A 21,815-nucleotide genomic window follows, 5' to 3' on the forward strand; every position below is an offset into this window, starting at 1 on the left:
GTTCTTATCCTGAAGCAAAGTTCTTAACCTGAAGCTCTATTTCTGGGTTAGCAGAGTGTGTAACCTGAAGCGTATGTAACCTGAAGCGTACGTAACCTGAGGTACCACTGTATTCTCTTGTAGGCAACCTTGACATTTAAATAGTTATGTGTTTTTGACAAGTAGCCCCTTTGGAAAGTTTGGTCTGTGTTTTGTGTGCCAAAGCAGTAGAAGTAGGTATTTTTAAATGTGTGTTTCCATCTATTTATCCCTCCCCTCAACTTGCGCTATCTAAAACACTGTTCTTTTTCTTCTTCCTCCTCCTGATAGCGATAACCTGCTAAGGAGAGCTGCGTGCCAAGAAGCCCAGGTAATACCATTTAACAAGATCAAATTAGATTAAAATCCTCTCCTTATCTCTCTTGTGCAGGATTCTGGAGATTCTCCCAGCAGGTCTCCTCTACGTGACTAGCCTGCCAAAGGGACTCTCTGTATTCTTCTGCTCAAATACCAGAAGACACTTCCCCCCTTTACACCTAATTACGCCTCAGTTCAGTGCCATCACAAATTATTCATGAGCATCACGAAAGTGGAATATATTCAGTAAGAGTTTGGGAAACTTGATTACCTGTATTGCTTTTGTTAGGTAAACTTGTGGGCCAGCAGTGACAGGACTGAAAATTCTGGAGATTGAAATCGCATTTCATCAACTGGCAGAATGGAGAGCAACTAGCATGTAGCTTTTCTTATTCTGATTGGACCTGGTACTCTGGTACCTATACAAAAAGGCAGGACCAAAACGTTCCAACGAAGCAGGAAAAACCAAATTGATTTTATTATTATTGGAGGGCACTCTTTGTAGTCCCAAATGCTCTTGAAGTTCGGCTGGCCCTGAGGGAACAAGCCTTTAATATGTCAGGCTCTGACTTGTGGAATTCCTTCCCAATAGAGGTTCGGCAGAAGCATCCTGCTCATTTAGACGTCTTCTAAAAACTATATTATTTAGACAGGCCTTTCAAACCTAAGATTCTTTGCCAACCAGCTCTTAGTGATGTATTTGATACTTTTATTGTAATACTATGTTCTTAATCTATTACTGCCTTATGATATTTATGCAAAAGTGCAGGTTTTTTTTAAAAAAAGAAAAAGCAAACAGATACTTGAAATCATGTTTTTCCCTCCTTGCTATAAATTTTCATAAACACCCAATTGTGCCTTTTATCTGGAGTACCCTCCCCCCGTTTTTTATTTGTAGTTTCTCTGGCCAAAGATTTATGGCCATCTCATTGGCCATTGGGAAATAAAATACTTCGGATTCTGTCTGAAATTTGTGTCTCTTGTATTTTGCTGAACTGGATATGCTCATCCAAATAGATGTGCATATTCATTTTGGCAAACACAAACTTTTTAAAATACTTCTTATTTTAAAAACTTTTAAAATACTCCTTATTATGTTCCCAGTAGTATATTGCAGCACTGTAACATGGAAACTGCCCTTCTTTGTGGTCTGAAAATGAAACTTATACTTCGGGGGAGTTTATTGGGATGTGAAATTCAAAGGGGTGAAATAGTTTTTATGGCAAGGAGCAACGGAAGCCTGCTTTGCGCATGCAAATCCACGCTTGATGTTGCAGTCGTGCGAATAACACTTGAAAGGTGGCGTCACAGATGCAGCACCACGGTCATACTGGCTGTGCTTGCAGATCTCAATAAACCAGGGTCACTGGCTTAGTCGGAATGAGTGCACGTTGCTTGATTGCTCCCACTTTGCTTCTCCCCTGGCTTGAGCAACAGAAACAAACCACCAAGCCATAGTGAAGCTGGACTTCCTGCCGTGTCCAAACCTGGAATCTTGTTCTGCTCCCTCACAAGCCGGGATCGCTTGTGTTCTAGCCATGGTGGCTATGTTCTATATCTATTGTCAGAACCAGTGTGTCTCTGAATACCAGTTGCTGGCAGTCACAGATGGGGAGGGCACTGTTGCACTTAACTCTGCTTCTCCTTAACATCTGCAGGTGAGGCAATAGATGTGCTGGACCATTGTCTTGCCCTGGTAATGGACTGGATGAGCGCTGACAAACTGAAGCTCAATCTAAATAAGACTCAGGCATTCTAAGTAGGTGGTTCCTTAGTTCGGACGGATGGGAGACTGCCTGCTCTTGATGGGGTTACGATTCCTCTGAAGGAGCAGATACGCAGCTTGGTGATACTTCTAGATCCCTTGCTGTCACTTGAGGCTAAGGTGGCCATGGAGTGCTTCGGCTGGTGGCCCAGCTGTGCCTCTATCTGGACAGGGATAGCCTAACTTCTGTTGTCTCTGCTCAGGTAACCTCTAGGTTACATTACTGCAGTGCATTATATGTAGGGCTGCCTTTGAAGATGGTTCAGAAACTCGGTGCAGAATTCGACAGCCAGGTTGCTTACCAGGGCAAGACAGTTTGAGCTGCATTTTGTATTCTTATTTTGTATTTTTCTGCCTTGGGATATTTAGTTGGAAGGTGGTATACAGATTTAATAAATGATGATGGCGATGGTGATGTTCTGCTTCCCATTGGCATCTGGTTGGCAACTGTGAGAACAGGATGCTGGCCTCGATTAGCCCTTGGCCTGATCCAGCTGGGTTTTTCTTCATGCCAGCCAGCCTTAAACCATGGTTTGATGTTTGATTATGAATCCGTGCTTCTTAATAAACCAGGATCCCAGATGTGGACATCACGGGGAAACCAAGCTTAACCCTGGCTTATCATGGTGTGCGAATGTGTCTGTTATTTCACTTACCTTTGCATCAAACAGGTTTAGGGAATATTCAGTTATTGTCTGCAATGTTGTTTTAGTGTATTTGTGGGCCGGGTTGCGGGGGGGAGTAGTGTGAAGGATGGAATGATCAAACAGGAAATAAAATCCGTTTACAAGCGCCTACCCTGCAGCCAGTGTTTTGGGTTAGTAAATGATTACAAAGGGTCTTGAAGTGGTTTGTTTTTTTAGTCTTCCTCTTTAAAACTCGAAAGCATGAGAGCAGAGCCTGCATAAAAAGCAAGTCTGCCAACAGTATAATTTGTAGAAGAGACAGGTTGTTTGTTCAGAGCAAGCAAATATATCACTCCCCCATCAAGTAAATAATTAGATGTTTCTAACAGCTGTAACAGACCTCAGAATTATGAATGCAGACACTCTTTTTCCATGATTTCCCCCAAGAATGCAAAAGTAATAGAATTAATCACTGACTTTTCCCATCTGTTCTTTAGATAACATGCCAGTTTGATTTCCTCTGTCCTTTGCCCCCATGAATCACTGTTTCTCGCATGCCTTCTGCCTTCTCGTTTCCACCGCGGTAAAATAAATAGAACAGAGTTGAGCATTAAATTCTAACAAATTTTTTAATCCTCTACTCTAATAGCCTCAGTGATGCTGATAATTGCTATGAATTGCTTCTTTGAAAATCTACAGAGCTCTCTTAAAACAATTGCTTCAGCTGCCTCGCTTTATATCTCTTCACCCAAAGTGTTGAGAATAAATTCATTGATTATTATTATTATATTTGCCTGGGGCCTATACTTGTCACGCAGCTTGCATCAAAGTGGGACAAAGAGGCAGAGCAAGCTGACAGTGTATAGGGCTCACATTGTTTTCAGTGGAACTAACTGCATGCAGATGTACCTTTGCCGTTCCCTTGCAAGTTGTCAATGTAAGCTGACTAGAGTTTGCAGAACATAAGGCTAAATTAGGCATCTAGGTGGCCTTTTGCTGGCTGCTGGCTGGGACGGAGCTCAGTAAAGCAGTCTTTGCTCCCCCCTCACTGAAGCCATTTGTGTGGGGTGGGAGAGGGGCCCTGCAATCCCTGAAATAACCCAGAATTGTTCAGCACCAAAAAGAGATGGATTTTTATTCTTTATGTTTCCGAGCACAATTCAAAGTGTTGGTGCTGACCTTTAAAGCCCTAAACGGCCTCGGTCCAGTATATCTGAAGGAGCGTCTCCACCCCCATCGTTCTGCCCGGACGCTGAGGTCCAGCTCCAAGGGCCTTCTGGCGGTCCCCTAGCTGTGAGAAGTGAAGCTACAGGGAACCAGGCAGAGGGCCTTCTCGGTAGTGGTGCCCGCCTTGTGGAACGCCCTCCCACCAGATGTCAAAGCGATAAACAACTACCTGACATTCAGAAGACATCTGAAGGCAGCCCTGTTTAGGGAAGTTTTTAATATGTTACATTTTAGTGTATTTTTCATCTTTGTTGGAAGCCGCCCAGAGTGGCTGGGGAAACCCAGCCAGATGGGTGGGGTACAAATAATAAATTATTATTATTATTATTATTATTATTATTATTATTATTATTTAATAATAATGAGAAGCTTTCTCTCCATTATTAGGTGTTTGGCAACCAGATTCTTCCTTCCAGCATGCAGATCAAGAAAGCAACCGTGTTTCTCAACCCTGCAGCTTGCAAAGGGTAAGATTCCCTTTCCCAGCCACCTGGCACCTTTTCATATACTTTGGTTTTGCTTTCATCAGGGCAAGTCATTCGTGGGAACCAAAGCCTTACTTCCTATCCTCCCCTGAACCTAATGTTATCGAACTTCTTCAGCTGATTGAGAAACCACAGTTAAAATGGGCCTGCTTGCTAAAGTTAACATAAACCCCAAATCATATAGTTCTTCTCACTCCCCTATCCCACTCCATATTCCGCATTAATGTCATCAGCATTTCCACTCTATGAATGAGATTAAGATGTTCCCAAATAGAGGGGCATGCTCAGATGTTGTGCATGCCTATTTTAGTGCCCCTGAAGCCACGCTGTGCCTATTTTCTGGTATAGCGGTAGCAAATGGCCATCATGTGCAAAAGCTATTTCAAGGTCAAAGATTTAGCAGGCGTATTGGTTTTAAACACATTGGGGCTTTTTTTGTCAATGACTGTGGCTCCCGGTGGCTGGCATCTTCACCATCATTTTATTATTTATATGCTGCCCATCTGACTTGGTTGCCTCAGCCACTTTGGGCAGCTCCCAATAAAATATTAAGAACACAATAAAACCTCAAGCAGTAAAAGCTTCCCTGTACAGGGCATCCTTCAGATGTCTTCTAAAAGCCATAGTTGTTTATCTGTTTGACATCTGATGGGAGGGCATTCCACAGGACAGGCACCAGTACTGAGAAGGCCCTCCCTGTAGTTTCTTTTTTTTTTAAATGATATTTATTGAAAGTTTAAAATTACAGAGAAAAATGAAAAAAGAGAAAAGAGATTAAACAATACAAGTCAATACATATAAAAAAGAAAAAAGAACAAAACACACAATACATCAAGACCAAAAACAAAAGCGAAAAAATTAAAAACAGATCCAATATTTCCATATCTTTGTCTTTCATTAACTTCTTTCATCAACCTTCTCACACCTCCCTTTTTTGTATTCTAGTTATTAATTATTTCAGCAAATCCTTTCCATCTTTCACTGTTTTCTATCATTTAATTGTCTTAATTTATTTTAACCTTATCTTACCATAAAAAACCTTAAAACTTAAAACTTATTTGTACATAACTCCTTATGGCATTTCTACTAAAGCCATATAGTTTCATTCCAACATTTTTCTAACACTCATAAATTTTACAATATTTCTCTAAATAAATTTTTAAACTTTCTTCCAATCCTCATCCACCGTCTCTTCTCCCTGGTCTCAGGTTCTGTCAGTCTTTTTTATCTAGTCCATCAACCTGGTGATCTCCTGTCCAAGGCTCTTAACTCTTTTCCATGTCCCTTCTGCAGATCTTCTTCATATTTATACCTACACTTTACTTTGTCTTCTGCTGATCTTGTTCTTAATTTCCTTCCTTTGTCACTGAGGAGTAGATCTCGGGAAGACTCCAACCTAACAATGTCTTTATCCCTTCTCGACAGGTCAGCCCATTCTCCATAGACAGAGCCAAAATCCAAAAAATATTTCAAAACATGTTTCAAAGTCCCTCCAAAGTTAAAGGCCCCCGCCACTCCAATCTCCCCCTGGCCCAAAACCAGATCCCAAAAGCCAGAACGTCCCTGCATAAGGGGATCTATCCAACTTTCCTTCTCCAATCCAAGCGGGACTCCATCTCTCCAAATCTGGCTTTCTCCAGATTCGGTCTTCAAAAGCAACAGCTTATGCTCATACAAGGCTGAGGCTCTCTCCACTTGTATTACTTGAGGTTCAACAACAACCTCCTCCTTTGTCTTCTCCACAGCTTGCCATGTCAAAGCAGATTCCTGGGTCGGTTCCTGAGTAGTTTCTTTATAAGTATTCACTTTTTGTCCCAAATCAATCCTTTTTTGTCCAAAATTGTCAATGCTAGTAGTCATCACATCCATCTTCTCATGAAGCTGTTCCAATAAGGCACTTGTTTTGCAAAAAGCAATCACTAAGGCTTCTTCTGTCCACATTCTTGTCCAAGGTCAATGTCTAATTCTCACGGTCTTTAATCTCTGCAGCTGGAGAATTCCCCAGCTCCACTCCTGCAACAGTTTCAAAAGCTCCCTCTAGGGGAAACAGTTTCTATTTGTATCCGTCCTTTTAAAAGCAGGTCTAGCAACAAAGTTAACAAAGTTAATCTCGATTTTCAGATATTTTGCTCCTTTCAAGTGCAAAAGGAAACATTGGAATCAATATGTTTCTCTTGTTTAACTATCTGTCAACATACGTTTTATTCACAGTCAATGAACTTTCCCAATACGTCACTCCCTGGCAGCCCGTTCCCAGGTTCAAAACAGTGGTAATTTATCTTTCTTCACTCTCTCTCCTGCAGGCTTAAACAATCTAAACTTTACCCCTCTTCTCCTGCTTCCAAGGGGGGGTTAGTAATTTTAGCCGATGGAGATTTAATCCTTTACAAAAGACTTTCCAGACTTTAGCTTGCAATGTCTTTGCTTCAATCTATTTACAAAAGCGGAAGGCGGACTTCTTGTTTGGAACCTTCCCGCTTCCGTGCCGAATTAAAGATGTTTAGTAATCCAATTTTCCGTTCTACTCACGGGTTGTTGTTTAAAGTCCAATTGTCCACAAGAAAAAGTCAGCGTTCTCCGGCAACAGTAATGCGGCTTCACTTCGTGAAAAATGCAGTCGATTCGAAGCACCGCGCCGCTCACCCCATGTCGCTCCGGATCCCCAAAACCGGGTTTCCCCGCGAGTAGGGGAGGCACAAAAGGTGCCAGCTGAATCCCACATCCACAGGCTTCTCCCGCCTGTGGTTTTTAATGGGTCTCCGACTCGCCGTGGCGGTCCAGACCCTGATTTCCATGAAGCGGATTCCTCCCGATCAGATGAAATCCGCCATTGCCGGAGGCGCTAACCCGGAAGTCTCGGCCCTCCCTGTAGTTTCATGTCTTGCAGTGAGAAAATGGCCAGAAGGCCCTCGGAGCTGGACCTCAGTGACCGGTTTGAACAATGGGAGTGGGGATGCTCCTTCAGGTATACTGGACTAAGGCCATTTAGGACTTTAAAGGTCAGCACCAACACTTTGTATTGTGCTTGGAAACCAACTGGGAGTCAATGTAGGTCTTTCAGGACCAGTATTATATGGTCCTGGCGGCCGCTCCCAGTCACCAGTCTAGCTGCCGCATTCTGGATTAGTTGCAGTTTCCAAGTCACCTTCAAAGGTAGCCCCATGTACAGTGCATTGCAGTAGTCCAAGCGGGAGATAACCAGAGCATGCACCACTCTGGCAAGACAGTCGGTGGGCAGGTAGGATCTCAGCTGGCGTACCAGGTGGAGCTGGTAGATAGCTGCCTTGGACACAGAATTGATTTGCGCCTCCACGGACAACTGAGAGTCCAAAATGACTCCCAGGCTGCTCACCTAGTCCTTTCGGGGCACTGTTACTCATTTTAGGACCAGGAAGGGATTTTTTGCTTAGGAGGCCAAGCCACCTCGCTTAAAAAGATTGTCTCGTTGACCTAAACTGCAAATTCTAGCTTAGGCTTATTTTTGATAGGGGGTAAGTCTTACAAACGACACATTGTTTGGAAGATGTCCCTTACTTAAAGTCTTGTTTTCTTTTCCCTGGGTGCTCAAAATAATTTTTGCAGGATAATTCATAATTAATACCATGGTTATTTATTATGCATCAGCAGGCATTAAAATGCACGAGAGCATTACCAAAACAAGGTCAGGTGAAGTTTTTGTATTAATGTTGCTGAATAATAATAAAAAAGCAAGTGATATTTCTCTTCTAAAAGTAGAATTTGCATCTTACCAACCGAGGGCAAGTATTCTATGTCTCATTAGTTGGGTAATAATACATTGATTGCTTGAGGGCTTATTATTTGGGGTGGCAGGCAGGGTTGTTGGGAGGAAATACTTAAAGTTTCTAAAGCCATAATAGAAAAGTGGCAAGATGAGCATTGGACTTGGGATGACGGGACATAGCCATGAAGCTTACTGGCTGAGCTTAGGCCTGTCACCATCTCTCAGACTTGTCTACCTCACAGAGTTGTTGCGGAGATGAAGTAGGGGCTTGGGAGCACCTTGGAGGAAAAGAGGAGCAAAAATGTAAAGTGTGGTGATGGCACAGGTTTTCCATCCTTGAATAATTCTAGAGTTCAGAAGGACTTTCTTCGGAACTTACTGTTTGCTAGTAAATAGCTTCTTTTTTGAAGAAGAGAAAGTCCTATGCTGATGCCCCCTAAAAATGTCCCTGGAAACACAAGCTAGCAGCAGTGAATTCACAAATTCACTTACAAACACAGGGCAGTGACTTGTATCGCCTCATAAAACCATTGAGAATCACTGTGGGGTAGCAGTTGATGTGTTGGAGTAGGACCTGGAAGACCCGGGTTCAAATCCTTGCTCATCCGTGAAGCTCACTGGATGATTTTGGGGGCAGTTGCCATCTCTGTGTTACCTACCTCTAATCTCACAGGGGTGTTTGCTTGAATTAAATTAGGAGCAGTCCTTGGAAGACGGGTGGGATAATAATGTCATGTGATAAATAAAATAGATTTATCTGACTCCAGCACTGCCCAGTGTTCCTCCTTCTACCCCCTCACTTCCACTAATTTGCTCTTTGCTTCTGTCATCACGTATTCAGTTATCATTGTTTCCCAGGTATCTTGCGACTGAGAACTGTGTATGAATGACTCATTCTGCATACAAAACCTCACTCCAGTCAAATATCCACCTTTATACTGATGAAATAAAGGTGCCCCCATCCCATGACGGCTTTTTGCCAAGGATCTGCAGAATAGCCTGTTGTTGTTATGAACATGATTTCGGTTTTAGTCAACAATTGAGGGTATTTTTTACGTGTGGGGGGGGGGACTACTACCATAAAGTGACCTCACACTTCTTTTAATTTTCTAGCAAAGCCAGGAGTCTTTTTGAAAAGAACGCAGCCCCAATTCTTCACTTGTCTGGTCTGGATGTGACTGTGGTTAAGGTAAAGACAGAGAGTGGACTTGTGTTTTCTTCTCCTAGCGACTATTTCCTCTTCCCGGTATATATTGGCCAGAATCCATCTGTCACTAGAGGTGAAATGAAAGATAAAGAGTCTTAAGTGCTCAAGTTGGGGAGGAGTTGTATTTTTTCTTATTTTAAAACCAGTGCTGGTGAAATTTACGGCATGCAATGCCTTAAAAGAGAATTTAATGAAAATGATTTACAGGTGGTACATAACACCAGTCAAGCTTGCGAAAATTTATCATTTGCCCGATAATAAATGTTGGAAATGTAATGAAATTGAAGGTACATTTTTTCACCTCTGGTGGACATGCCCAAAGATTAAGGCATTCTGGGAGATGATCTATAATGAAATGAAAAAGGTATTTAAATATACCTTTATAAAGAAACCAGAGGCCTTTCTCCTGGGCATGGTGGGACAATTGGTGCCAAAGAAGGACAGAGTTTTTTTCATGTATGCCACAACAGCAGCAAGAATACTCATCGCTAAGCATTGGAAGACACAAGACCTACCCACCTTGGAAGAATGGCAGATGAAGCTGATGGATTACATGGAATTGGCGGAAATGACTGGCAGAATCCGAGACCAGGGAGAAGTGTCGGTGGAAGAAGATTGGAAAAAATTTAAAGTATATTTACAGAAATATTCTAAAATTAACGAATGCTAGAAGGATGCTGGAAAGAAGTTACATGACTTTAGTAGAAATACTATAAAGAATTAAGTATGAATAGATTGATATTGGGTAAAGGGGTAAATTTAAGGCTAAAATGTGTTAAGATAAATTATGGAACTAAATTTGAGAAAGAGGGAAAGAACTTGCTAGAATAATTAATTGAACTAGAATACAAAAAAGGAGGTGTGAGGAAGTCGAGGAAATAAGCAAATGAAAGATAAGGGTATGAAAATACGGGGTTCTTTTTATCTTTGTTCTTTTTTTGGGTTTATAAAATGTTTTTTTTTTGCCTTTTTCTTTTTTGTATTGTTGATGTTTTGTATTACTGTATTTATTTTTGTTTCTGAGATTTTGTAATTGTTTATTGCTTGTATTTCTTTTTTGTTTCTCTTTTCCTTTTTTTTTCTTTGTAATGTTTAAACTTTAATAATTTTTTAAAATAAATAAATAAATAAAACCAGTGCTGGTACTGGAGGAGACTCTTGTGAGTCCCATGGACTGCAAGAAGATCAAACCTATCCATTCTGAAGGAAATCAGCCCTGAGTGCTCACTGGAAGGACAGATCCTGAAGCTGAGGCTCCAATACTTTGGCCACCTCATGAGAAGAGAAGACTCCCTGGAAAAGACCCTGATGGAGGGAACAAGGAGAAGGGGACGGCAGAGGACGAGATGGTTGGACAGTGTTCTCAAAGCTACCAGCATGAGTTTGACCAAACTGCGGGAGGCAGAGGAAGACAGGAGTGCCTGGCGTGCTCTGGTCCATGGGGTCACAAAGAGTCGGACACGACTAAACGACTAAACAACAACAACAAAAACCAGTGCCATGTTTTGTGTTTTTGTTTGTTTTTTTTTTTTGGAATGTTGTTATCTTGCTTTCATTTCATTGACTCAAGGGCGATGGAGAATATATACAAGATTTTGGCGAGAGAGCCACCAAGGCCTTTAGGCAAAGAGAAGAGTTGATGACTCTGCCTGAGAAAAGTTCATTCTCATGCACGAGAGCTCATAAAATTGCCACAGGGCACTTGAGATTGAGCAGTCCTTTTTAAAACACCTTTAATGGCCTCTCGGATAAGAAAAAAAACTCAGCATCTCTGATGAGAACATAAAAAGACAAGAGAGCCTTCCTAAGGAAGGGAAGACTGAACTGTTTTGAGATTATATTGTGCTAGCAGAAGTATGTCCTTTCTCCACTCAGAGGCAAGAGGGCATTCTGCTCAGGAAATGCCTAACCCTGGGATCAGGTAGGCAGGGCTAATGGGCACATTCCTAGGAATTTCAGTAGTGAGCATTTGAAGCTGCCCTTATACTGAGTCACATTAGTCCATCCATTTCAAGGCTGTCTACTCAAACAGATAATAGCCCTCCAGAGTTTCAAGCAGCAACTTTCCCCCCAGCTTTGGTATGCAAGTAGCTAGAGGTGATTTATCTAATCCCATCAATATGCATGGGATCCTCCCCATTGGATCACAAAATATTTTATCATTCCATGTGGTTATCTTGTAAATTGGAAGGGTTCATGAGTCAAGTAGGATGTTGTCTCTCGATACGTGGATGGGAGACGGTTGCAAATCCCCCCCTGCATTTCCTCAGGATGTAGTGTGGGTTAGTTCAATAGGTGGTGCTGTTTGCTTTTAGAAATGATCTAGCAGAGATTGTTGGCTGAATAAGAAGGCATGGTTCTCAGAAGCTACCCATTTGAAGAGACGTCAAAAACCATCAATTAGTCCTGCAAAAACAGCCAACTTCTTTGAACGGAAAAAGTGATTACATGTTTTGAGTTTGGCACTTCTAATTTAGAAACAGCATGGGTTATATTTATCTTAGTTGAGCATATATATTGTAGGGATTTCTCTGTGTTACATCCTGTATTTGGGGGGGGGGCTTTAAGAGGGGTGATGCAAAACTTTGAAATTCATAAATGAGAAGATGTGTGCTGTTGTGCTGAGTATTAGATGAACGTGTGTTCATATGGAGATGAAAGGTTTTCTTTTTGGGCAGCCAATACCCAATGTTAGTCACAATCATGAGACCCATTGAAATTAGTGGACCCAAGTCCTTGCTTTTCACCGGGTCCGATCTGAGTATTAATACCACCCAACATGTTTCTGGCCTCTCTGTATTTATCACAGACAGATTATGAAGGGCAAGCGAAGAAGTTGTTGGAGCTGATGGAAAACACAGACATGATAATCGTTGCAGGAGGGGATGGAACATTGCAAGAGGTACTGCAAGAATTCTTCTACATTTCTCCCCATGGGGGAGGATTCTCGATAGGAGAAGCTTTTCCTCCACCTTCATGCACTCCAAGCTCCCCCCCCCCCTAAGATTCCTCTCATCCTGATTCCCAATAAACCATTCGAAGCATCATGTGGTGTAGCAGTTAGAATGTCCGTCTGGGACCTGGGAGATCAGGATTCAAATCCCCATTCAGCCCGGAAGTTCACTGGGTGGCCTTGGGCCAGTCACTGTCTCTCAGCCTTAACCTACCCTCACAGTGTTATTGTGAGCAGGGAGAACCATGCAGTGGCGTAGCGTGGGTTGTCAGCACCCGGGGCAAGGCAAGTAATTTGCGCCCCCTAACCCGTGGATTTGCGCCCCCTAACCCTAACCCCCAGATGTTGCGCCCGGTGCAGCCAGCCCCCCCTGCACCCCCCACGCTACGCCACTGGAACCATGCACACTTCCTTGAGTGCCCTGGAGGAAAGGGTGATATGTAAATGTAATAAGTAGGTAACTGGAGCAAAAATTGTAGGATACATCAATGTTTGGTAGTGTGTCATCTGTTCATTTGAAGAAGGAAGGCAAGTTCTGGTTCATTTTACCGATGGTAGCTAAAAAAAGTTTTTTTCTTTCAGGTCATAACTGGCCTTCTCCGAAGGATGGATGAGGTAAGGTGTTTTCTTCTCTTGCCTTTTTAACAGGAAAATCCAAAGCATTCTATAGTCTCATTGTCTTGTCTTTTTTGTTAGGCTGACCCTGCTTGTGGCTTGCAGTTTCATCTGTCTGTCTTGGGCCCAGGGAAGTCAGTCTGTGTCTGGGGTGTAGCACCCCAGAATGCATGTGGGGGCTTCGTGTGATGGAACGCTCCTCCATACAAAAACAATTTTTAGAATAGTAGCACGTTGACAGGAAGGCTAGGCCCAAAATTCTTCTCACTGAGATGCTGGCTTTCTGTGTAGAGAGACTTGTTTCATATGGAGCAAGAGCAATCAGTCATGCAGTCCCCACATACAATATGAAATGGTACAGCCTTGCTGCAGGTTTGTTGGCTTATTGAGAATTAATTAGGCCTTTGTCTTGGAAGTAGCTTCTTGCCCCAGTTTTGTGGAGTTCCTGGTAAGCACAGCAGGGTAGTTTTGAATGCAAAACTTTCGAACAGGCATTTGTCCAGATTTGCAAAACAAGTGTTCCTCTGGACCAGTAGTCAGGTAAAGTGAAAGTGGAACCAGTGACTGTTTGCATTCCCTTTGGAAGCAAGCTTTGGGTGAAATCCATACACCAGCAGGGGTGCATTGCATAAAGCGTATCAGGCTGCTTGTTAACAGAATTGTATTCCACAATGTCTTATCAGTACCTGACCAAAAGGAAAAAAGAGAAAGACAGAAAGTGCAATTTAATGATTCTCTCTGAGATCCCAGGAGGCTGTTAGCAACTAGAATTGTGCCTGCTGTACAGAGCTTTTGCCTGCTTATGGAGAGACAAAATTTATACTTCAGCTTCGGTGCAAAGAATTACCTTTCTTCCTTTGAGAAATTGTAAGCTTTCAAATCTCTACACTTGAAAAAAGAAACCAGGAGAAAGTAATAATATGCTGTGACAGCTTTGCTGCTTAATGGAGGACCATTCCTCTCCTCCCCCATCTCCTGGAAACGGAGCAATTCCTGGGTAAAGGAGCAGTGGATCTGAGCTACAGTGCTGTGTAATCTTGGCCTTTTCATGTCAGTCTCTGTTTCCTATCAGTGAGGAAGGGTTGCTGTCTTTCCCTATTGCTGTCCATTTATGGTTGTCCCGGAGGAAGTAGTCATCAGATGCCTCCTCTCTCTGTACAGTGACGGACCCTTTTAGCTAACGGTTGGAGCTCACAATAAACTCCATGAACTTGATTCTCTCGACTGGACAGAGCGAGTTTCAGGAGATGGCAGCTCCCTCCGCCAGCCTGCTTTCCCAGGCAAGAGATAATAACTGGATCCCTTAACCAGCTAGGGAGAATAATGGGCAAGCAAACAGAGATCACACTCTACAGCCATTGGCCAGGTTATTCATCAAGCCAAGCCATGAGCAATGTTATATTCTTTTAAAAAAAGAAGTTCATCTTCCCAGCTATTGATGGTGCATAACTAAAGAGCAGCTTCTCTGTTTCATTGCAGTACAATTCTAGTTCAGACTAAGAGGACAGTAGAGATCAAGTTATGCTTTTGTTTGAAGATTTTGTCTAGTTCCAGCATGCTTGACCTCACCCTTTCATTTCCATGCAGCTTCTAGATTGCATGTTGGCTCGGCGGGAAATGAAGTTTTGCTACCTCCCATGACAAAACACTTCCCTTGAATTTTCTTTCTTATCCCCCTTTCACTTTGCACACTAGAGCGGTGCACCCCATTATAGCTCACAGTAACCCCAAACTCCCTGAATATTGTGCACCTGTTCTGCTGGTGCAAGTCTGTGACCCAAAAAAAGGCCCGGCACTCGCCAGCACCGCAATCTCCAGGTAGCTAACACCTCTTGGCAGGCTGTGGTTAGTACTGTAGGCAAAATCGCTGTGTCTCTCTGTTCGTTTGACACTGGGCCATCTGCTCTGAAGTATAAGGGGACAGAAGAGATAATGAGATGAGGAAGGAGACTGGTTGTAAGAGAGGCTGCAACAGAAAGGCATAGAAGCAGATGGAGCGCTTCAGAAAATGAGTTGGATTTGCTGAATCACTGTGCTGCAAGCTGCAGTCTTCTGCAGAGAGCCAAGGTGTCGTGGTTGTACAGTCATTAACATTGATTTGCTGGCGTACTTGAAGGAGCACCGCTCTTGGTTTGCATGTGTGTGCACATACATGTGTACTCTATAGTAACGTGGCCTTAGCAGCCGGGCGTTGACTGGGAGAACAATGCAGGCAGTGACTTCCAGCCAGGCAGCATGTCTAGAGACAGAGCTGTGTTTGAACCTTCCAGTCGCGTCTGAGCCGCAACCCAGCATGTGACCCTCCCTTATTAGCAGATCACCTCATTCAGTTGCCTGCTCCCCCAGTTTGCAGAGTCAAAGATAAAGACTGTCAATCTGTCTGTTTGGAAAAGGGCTGCTTGATTGGTGTGTAATAATAACCTCCCGACTTGATTGCCAGGACGCCTTATTTTAATATTCCCCTTCGTGGAGAAAGACACTCTGCATTACCGAATTTCCTGTCTCGGCCACGCTTTGCTTGGAGATGAAATGCAGCCTGAGCGCAGCCACGCTTCGGGTGCCACCTTCAGTCCTTTAGGAGATGGCAGGTTGCTGACAGAATCTATACATTGCTTGGAGAGGACGTGCCAGGCTCTGCGTGTGTAACAATGCGGCTAATGACTACAGAAGGCTGCTTTGTAGCCAGTTGGCATTCGGAGGAGCTGTCCGGAGAGGCTGATGTTCCGAGTCATTCTTTATTACTGCCTCCCTTTCAGGAAGAGCCTGCCTGGGGTGGGGGGTGGGGAGTGAAATCGGGCGCAGCTGTCCTCTGCACAGAAAGGGAGCTGGATTCAGCTGGCGCTGATGCAAATTTGTTTTGCCCTTGTTCCCAGGCAGCTTTCAGTAAGATTCCCATCGGATTCATTCCCCTCGGAAAGACCAGCACCTTAAGTCACACGCTTTATCCTGAGAGTGCAAACCAAGTCCAGTAAGTGTGTGTGTGTGTATCATACGAGAATCAGTGTGAAAAGGAGGAGGATGGCAGGGAGGAGGAGGAGACTGGTGTATATTGAAGGAAGGAAGGGCTGCAAATCTGGTCTTCTGTCCCCCCAAAAGGGACCATTTTAGGCACTTCAAGATTACGTTATACATGGTCACCTTCAAAAATGAGAAAAGATCTATATCATGACCTTAATGTACCTAAAATGTTACTTTCAGTAGAAGTTCAGACTTATCATTTATTTAATTTGTATACCGCCCTTCATCCATAGATCTGACATTTTAGTGTATTTTTAATCTTTGTTGGAAGCCGCCCAGAGTGGCTGGGGAAACCCAGCCAGATGGACAGGACACAAAATAATAATAATAATAATAATAATAATAATAATAATAATAATAATAATAATAATAATAATAATAATATCATCATCCTCATCATCTCAGGGCAGTTCCCAACATAATACAGAATACACAAAATACATAATAAAAATAAGAACAAAACCAAAGCAAGAATCCTTCCTCCCATAACACATTTAAAAGGGCACCGGATATCAATCAGCCAAAGGCCTAGCTGAAGAGGAACATAAAGGTATATAATGAAGGCATCACATGAACCTCCCTGGTTACACAGACTTACAGATTTTACATTTATTGTCACATTTGTACCCTGCCCTTTTTTCAAGGAGTCCAAGGGAGCATCTGAGGGGCCTCCCTGTTTTGTCCTCACAGCAACCCTGTAAGGTCTGGCTACAGTGGACTTCTTCATTGACCTGGCGATTAGAACTGAAGTCGTCTTCCCCATCCCTGGTCCACACCAGCCTTCCCCAAGCTGATGCCCTTCAGATGTTAGGAACTTCTTCTCCACCCACCCCTGACCAATGGCCATGTTGGCTGGTGCTAATAGGTGCTAATAGGAGTTGTAGTCCAAAGCCTCTGAAGGGTGTTAGCTTAAGAAAGGTACCACTAACGTCCCTAAATGCCTTGGTCCCTAATTCCATCGCACTTGTTCTCACTGAAAGGTCGGCCAGCCTGGAAGCAATTTAATTAAAGCCAGCACCGCTGAATCCAGCTTCCACTTGAAAAGGGCAAGGGGGGAACCCTCAGTCATGTCAAGTTGGCAAGTATAAGTCTGGTTTGTTACAAGAGCCTTCGCTTTCTCCGAGCTGCAAACAAAGGATGTTGTGCCAGTTGGCTTGGAGAAAATGACCTACAAAGGATACCTACAAAGCTTCTGTTGAACTGAATGCTAATTAAGATACAGTGAGCAATAGTGAGCAGGCCTCTCTGTGGCAGTGAAATAACACCCACTTACTGCTGAGGAACAGGAAAAGTATGATGGGAAGGCGATGCACCACATCGCAGATTTAGCAATCCCCAAAGTGCTTTTCACACTGATTTGTTACCCAGCTCCCCATCCCTGCCCCACCCCTATTATTTTACCATTCCATGAAGCTGGAAACGCTTCTGATTTTGCATTTAAGACAGAGTTGAATTTCTGGAGCTTTCACAGCAGGAAGAAGGGGCAGTGTATAATTTTTAAAAATTTATTTATTTATTTATTCATTCATTCATTCATTTCCAACCACCAAAACACAAACAGTGAAACCCCCCCAGGCGGCTGATACATTGGGCATACATATTCAATAATATACATATTCAATAATATACCTACAGTGGTGCCCTGCAAGACGAATGCCTCGCAAGACGGAAAACCCGCTAGACGAAAGGGTTTTCCGTTTTTGAGCTGCTTCACAAGACGATTTTCCCTATGGGCTTGCTTTGCACGTCTTGCGAGTGTTCCGATTTTTCCCCGCTTCCCCCCCTTTTTCTAAGCCGCTAATAGCCTTTTAGCCGCTATTATACATTATTATAATCCACTAGGGACGCGGGTGGCGCTGTGGGCTAAAGCCTCAGCGCCTAGGGCTTGCCGATCGAAAGGTCGGCGGTTCGAATCCCCGCGGCGGGGTGCGCTCCCGCTGCTCGGTCCCAGCGCCTGCCAACCTAGCAGTTCGAAAGCACCCCCGGGGGCAAGTAGATAAATAGGTACCGCTTACCAGCGGGAAGGTAAACGGCGTTCCGTGTGCGGCTCTGGCTCGCCAGAGCAGCGTTGTCACGCTGGCCACGTGACCCGGAAGTGTCTCCGGACAGCGCTGGCCCCCGGCCAATAAATGTGAGATGGGCGCACAAACCCCAGAGTCTGTCAAGACTGGCCCGTTTGGGCAGGGGTACCTTTACCTTTATAATCCGCTAAGCCTTTAATAGCCGCTAAACCGCTAATAGCCGCTAAACCGCTAATAGCGCTAATCCGCTAAGCCGCTAATAGGGTTGCTTCGCAAGACGAAAAAACCGCTAGACGAAGAGACTCGCGGAACGGATTAATTTCGGCTTGCGAGGCACCACTATATTCAATAATATTCAATAATAACATATTCAAATCAACCACATGTACACTTCTATATACCTTAACACTCCTCCCTCCACAAGGTTTATTTAACTTTTAACATTTTAATTGCCCCAAATTGTTCAAACCTACCCAAATAATTCAGTATCTTCTCAAACCAATTCTCCTTTTTCTCACAGACCTTAAGCCCTTTCATTCTATGTATCTTCACAGTTAAGTGTTCTAAAATTATAATACTATTCAGTTTTTTCCTCCATTGGTTCACCCCTAGCTCTTCTGCATTTTTCCAATTACTCGCTATAACCCGTCTGGCTGCAATTACCATCAATTTTACCCATTTACATTCCTCTTTTGTTTTTAACTCGAGGGGCAGGATATAAATGCAACTATGAAAGATATGTGCCAGTGTAATTTGAGAACTATAACGTAGGCATCCTCCCTTTTCATGCATTCTGATCTGTTCAGTTTGTGGCAGTGCAGCAGGAAACCGACTCAAAAGGCTGCGTTCAGTAACTCTTGCTTTTCTGCTTGCAACCTCCTAGTGAGCTTTATGGCAAAACAGGAATTTGAACCTCATCCGTAGTCAACTTTATGCAAGACCCACAAATTATTGGGCAAGACTATGGTTGGGAGTGAGTAGAAGGTACTCTCTTATTTCATGGCAGCACAGCCTCCACTGAATAATAGTAATAATAATAATAATAATAATAATAATAATAATAATAATAATAATAATAATTTATTTATTTATTTATACCCCGCCCATCTGGCTGGGTTTCCCCAGCCACTCTGGGCGGCTTCCAACAAAACACTAAAATACAAGAACCTATTAAACATTAAAAGCTTCCCTAAACAGGGCTGCCTTTAGATGTCTTCTAAAAGTTTGGTAGTTATTTTTCTCTTTGACATCTGGTGGGAGGGCATTCCACAGGGTGGCTGCCACTACTGAGAAGGCCCTTCATGGTTCCCTGTAACTTGGCTTCTCACAGTGAGGGAACCGCCAGAAGGCCCTCGGCGCTGGACCTCAGTGTCCGGGCAGAACGATGGAGGTGGAGACGCTCCTTCAGGTATACTGGACCGAGGCCGTTTAGGGCTTTAAAGGTCAGCACCAACACTTTGAATTGTGCTCGGAAACGTACTGGGAGCCAGTGTAGGTCTTTCAAGACCGGTGTTATGTGGTTTCGGCGGCCGCCCCCAGTCACCAGTCTAGCTGCTGCATTCTGGATTAGTTGTAGTTTCCGGGTCACCTTCAAAGGTAGCCCCACGTAGAGCGCATTGCAGTAGTCCAAGCGGGAGATAACCAGAGCATGTACCACTCTGGCGAGACAGTCCGCGGGCAGATAGGGTCTCAGCCTGCGTACCAGTAGGCTTGAAATCAAAATAAAAGCTCTAACTTAGATGCCAGTGTCCTCTTTCTGTGTCTGTGCAGAAATATGTGAATGTGCTTATGCCAAGTCAGGCTGATTGTTCCTCTCACCCAAATGCTGTCAACTCTGACTGGCAGCAAAGGACCTTGTGGGGGGAGGTCCTCTTCCGCTCTGGTGCCATCTAGGGTCCTTTTGAAGGGAGATACCTGAGCTCAAGCCTAGGATGATCTGCAAGGGAAGCATGCCCTCTGCTACTGAATAACGTCTTCCTCTTGACTTCTTCTTCAGGCATATTACTGACGCCACATTGTCCATACTGAAAGGAGAGACTGTTCCACTTGATGTTTTGCAGATTAAGGTAGCCATCTTTTTTCTTAGGTCCTCCTCTTTCTGGGAGGGATATTTTTCTTCATCTGTCTTTTGCCATGTGCTTTTCTGACCCCATTATGTTTTTAAAGAGCATGCAACAATATAAAATTATTCTTTAAAGAACAGTGCACCTAGTGCAGGGCAGGGACTTGAACCCGTGGCCCTGACATTGAGAGCCTTATGCTCTATCAACTGAGCTATGTATGAAGGCATCTGGGAAGGAGAAGAGGGGGATTTGCTCCTATAATGTTTTTAAGCCATTCTATTTTTTTATGTTCTTAATTGTTTTTAAATGTGTGAAATGCGTTTTGTTTTTAATTGCGCTGTTTTTACCGCTTTGTTGTTTGCTGCCCTGGGCTTCCTTGAGAGCAATGAAGGGATAGAAATTCAGATTAATCATCACCATCATCTTGTGAAGATTTCCCTTTCATTTAAATGATAACTACTCGTCATTCTTGCTTTGGTCTTCTGATAGCCACAAAATTAAATGACTCATGGCTAAAATAACATTGCAGACAAGCACTCTACACTGAGGAATTAATTTGCAATTCCTTTCTTTTATGTGTTGCTGGAATATAGGGGTTGGTATTTTTGTTCTTAAGGGACGCGGGTGGCGCTGTGGGTAAAAGCCTCAGCGCCTAGGGCTTGCCGATCGAAAGGTCGGCGGTTCGAATCCCCGCGGCGGGGTGCGCTCCCGCTGCTCGGTCCCAGCGCCTGCCAACCTAGCAGTTCGAAAGCACCCCCGGGTGCAAGTAGATAAATAGGTACCGCTTACCAGCGGGAAGGTAAACGGCGTTCCGTGTGCTGCGCTGGCTCGCCAGATGCAGCTTTGTCACGCTGGCCACGTGACCCGGAAGTGTCTCCGGACAGCGCTGGCCCCCGGCCTCTTGAGTGAGATGGGCGCACAAACCCCAGAGTCTGTCAAGACTGGCCCGTTCGGGCAGGGGTACCTTTACCTTTACCTTATTTTTGTTCTTGGACCACTGATCCATTGTTGGCAAGATCACCACAGATTACTGCAATTTATAACATTTGACTTTTGTTAGTGATTGGTTTTTTTTTTTCCTTTATAGGGGAACAAAGAGCAGCCCGTCTTTGCTGTAACTGGTTTAAGATGGGGGTCTTACAGAGATGCGGGAGCAAAAGTCAGCAAGTATGTTGACCACTATTGCTTTGTTTTCTCTTTGCCCCTATGTTGAACTTCTAGACAGTTTCTCCACTATCTCCAACAATATGCAAGCAAGGAGCCCACTGGGACCAGATCAGGCTGTGAAGTGTTAGACAGCTGCTGATTGCCTCTGAATCCCTGGATCACATTCCAGAGAAAGACATGGGATGCCTCTAAACTGTCACTATTTTACGCAACAGATTGAAGCACATACCATAAATTTACGTTTGTGCAATTAAAACGGATTAAAGTGCTTTGTGCAATCAATCCACTTTTCTATTAAAAAAACCCTGACTGTTTGCAGTGAGGAAAGTGACAAGGAAAGTGTGGGATGAACAAATGACTAACAGGAAGATGCGGAAATACCCCACAAGCAAATGGGGATGAATGCTCAGTTTTGTAGAACAAATCGGAACAGGTGCTGAGTAAATACCAGACATAGTCTGACCTCTTTGCATAAGCAAAACAGGATGAATGCTGAAGAAACAGGTCATCTAGAGAAGCCCACTGAGTACATCAGCACAACCAGGTGCCAGCTACACTTTGCTGCGCATTGCTTGGGCATCTAATGTCCA

At 43.7% G+C, this 21,815-nt stretch overlaps 1 protein-coding gene across 4 annotated transcripts in view; it reads left to right on the top strand.

Annotated features, from left to right (window-relative positions):
* Window positions 1–21,815, top strand: part of AGK (acylglycerol kinase) — a 41,879-nt gene that overhangs the window by 11,360 nt on the left and 8,704 nt on the right. For 2 of the 4 annotated variants that reach the window (XM_082240591.1, XM_082240590.1), the window contains exons 3-9: window positions 4,342–4,421; window positions 9,295–9,370; window positions 12,198–12,290; window positions 12,924–12,956; window positions 15,830–15,924; window positions 19,992–20,061; window positions 21,146–21,225. In XM_082240591.1, coding sequence (XP_082096717.1) covers window positions 4,342–4,421; window positions 9,295–9,370; window positions 12,198–12,290; window positions 12,924–12,956; window positions 15,830–15,924; window positions 19,992–20,061; window positions 21,146–21,225 — 527 coding nt within the window. Of the gene's footprint in view, window positions 1–309; window positions 350–409; window positions 583–4,341; window positions 4,422–9,294; window positions 9,371–12,197; window positions 12,291–12,923; window positions 12,957–15,829; window positions 15,925–19,991; window positions 20,062–21,145; window positions 21,226–21,815 lie in introns of all 4 variants that reach the window. The other 2 variants (XM_082240592.1, XM_082240593.1) reach the window with 2 other exon arrangements.

This window comes from Podarcis vaucheri (assembly GCF_965113315.1).
Source record: "Podarcis vaucheri genome assembly, chromosome: 10".
Classification (NCBI taxonomy): Eukaryota; Metazoa; Chordata; class Lepidosauria; order Squamata; family Lacertidae; genus Podarcis; species Podarcis vaucheri.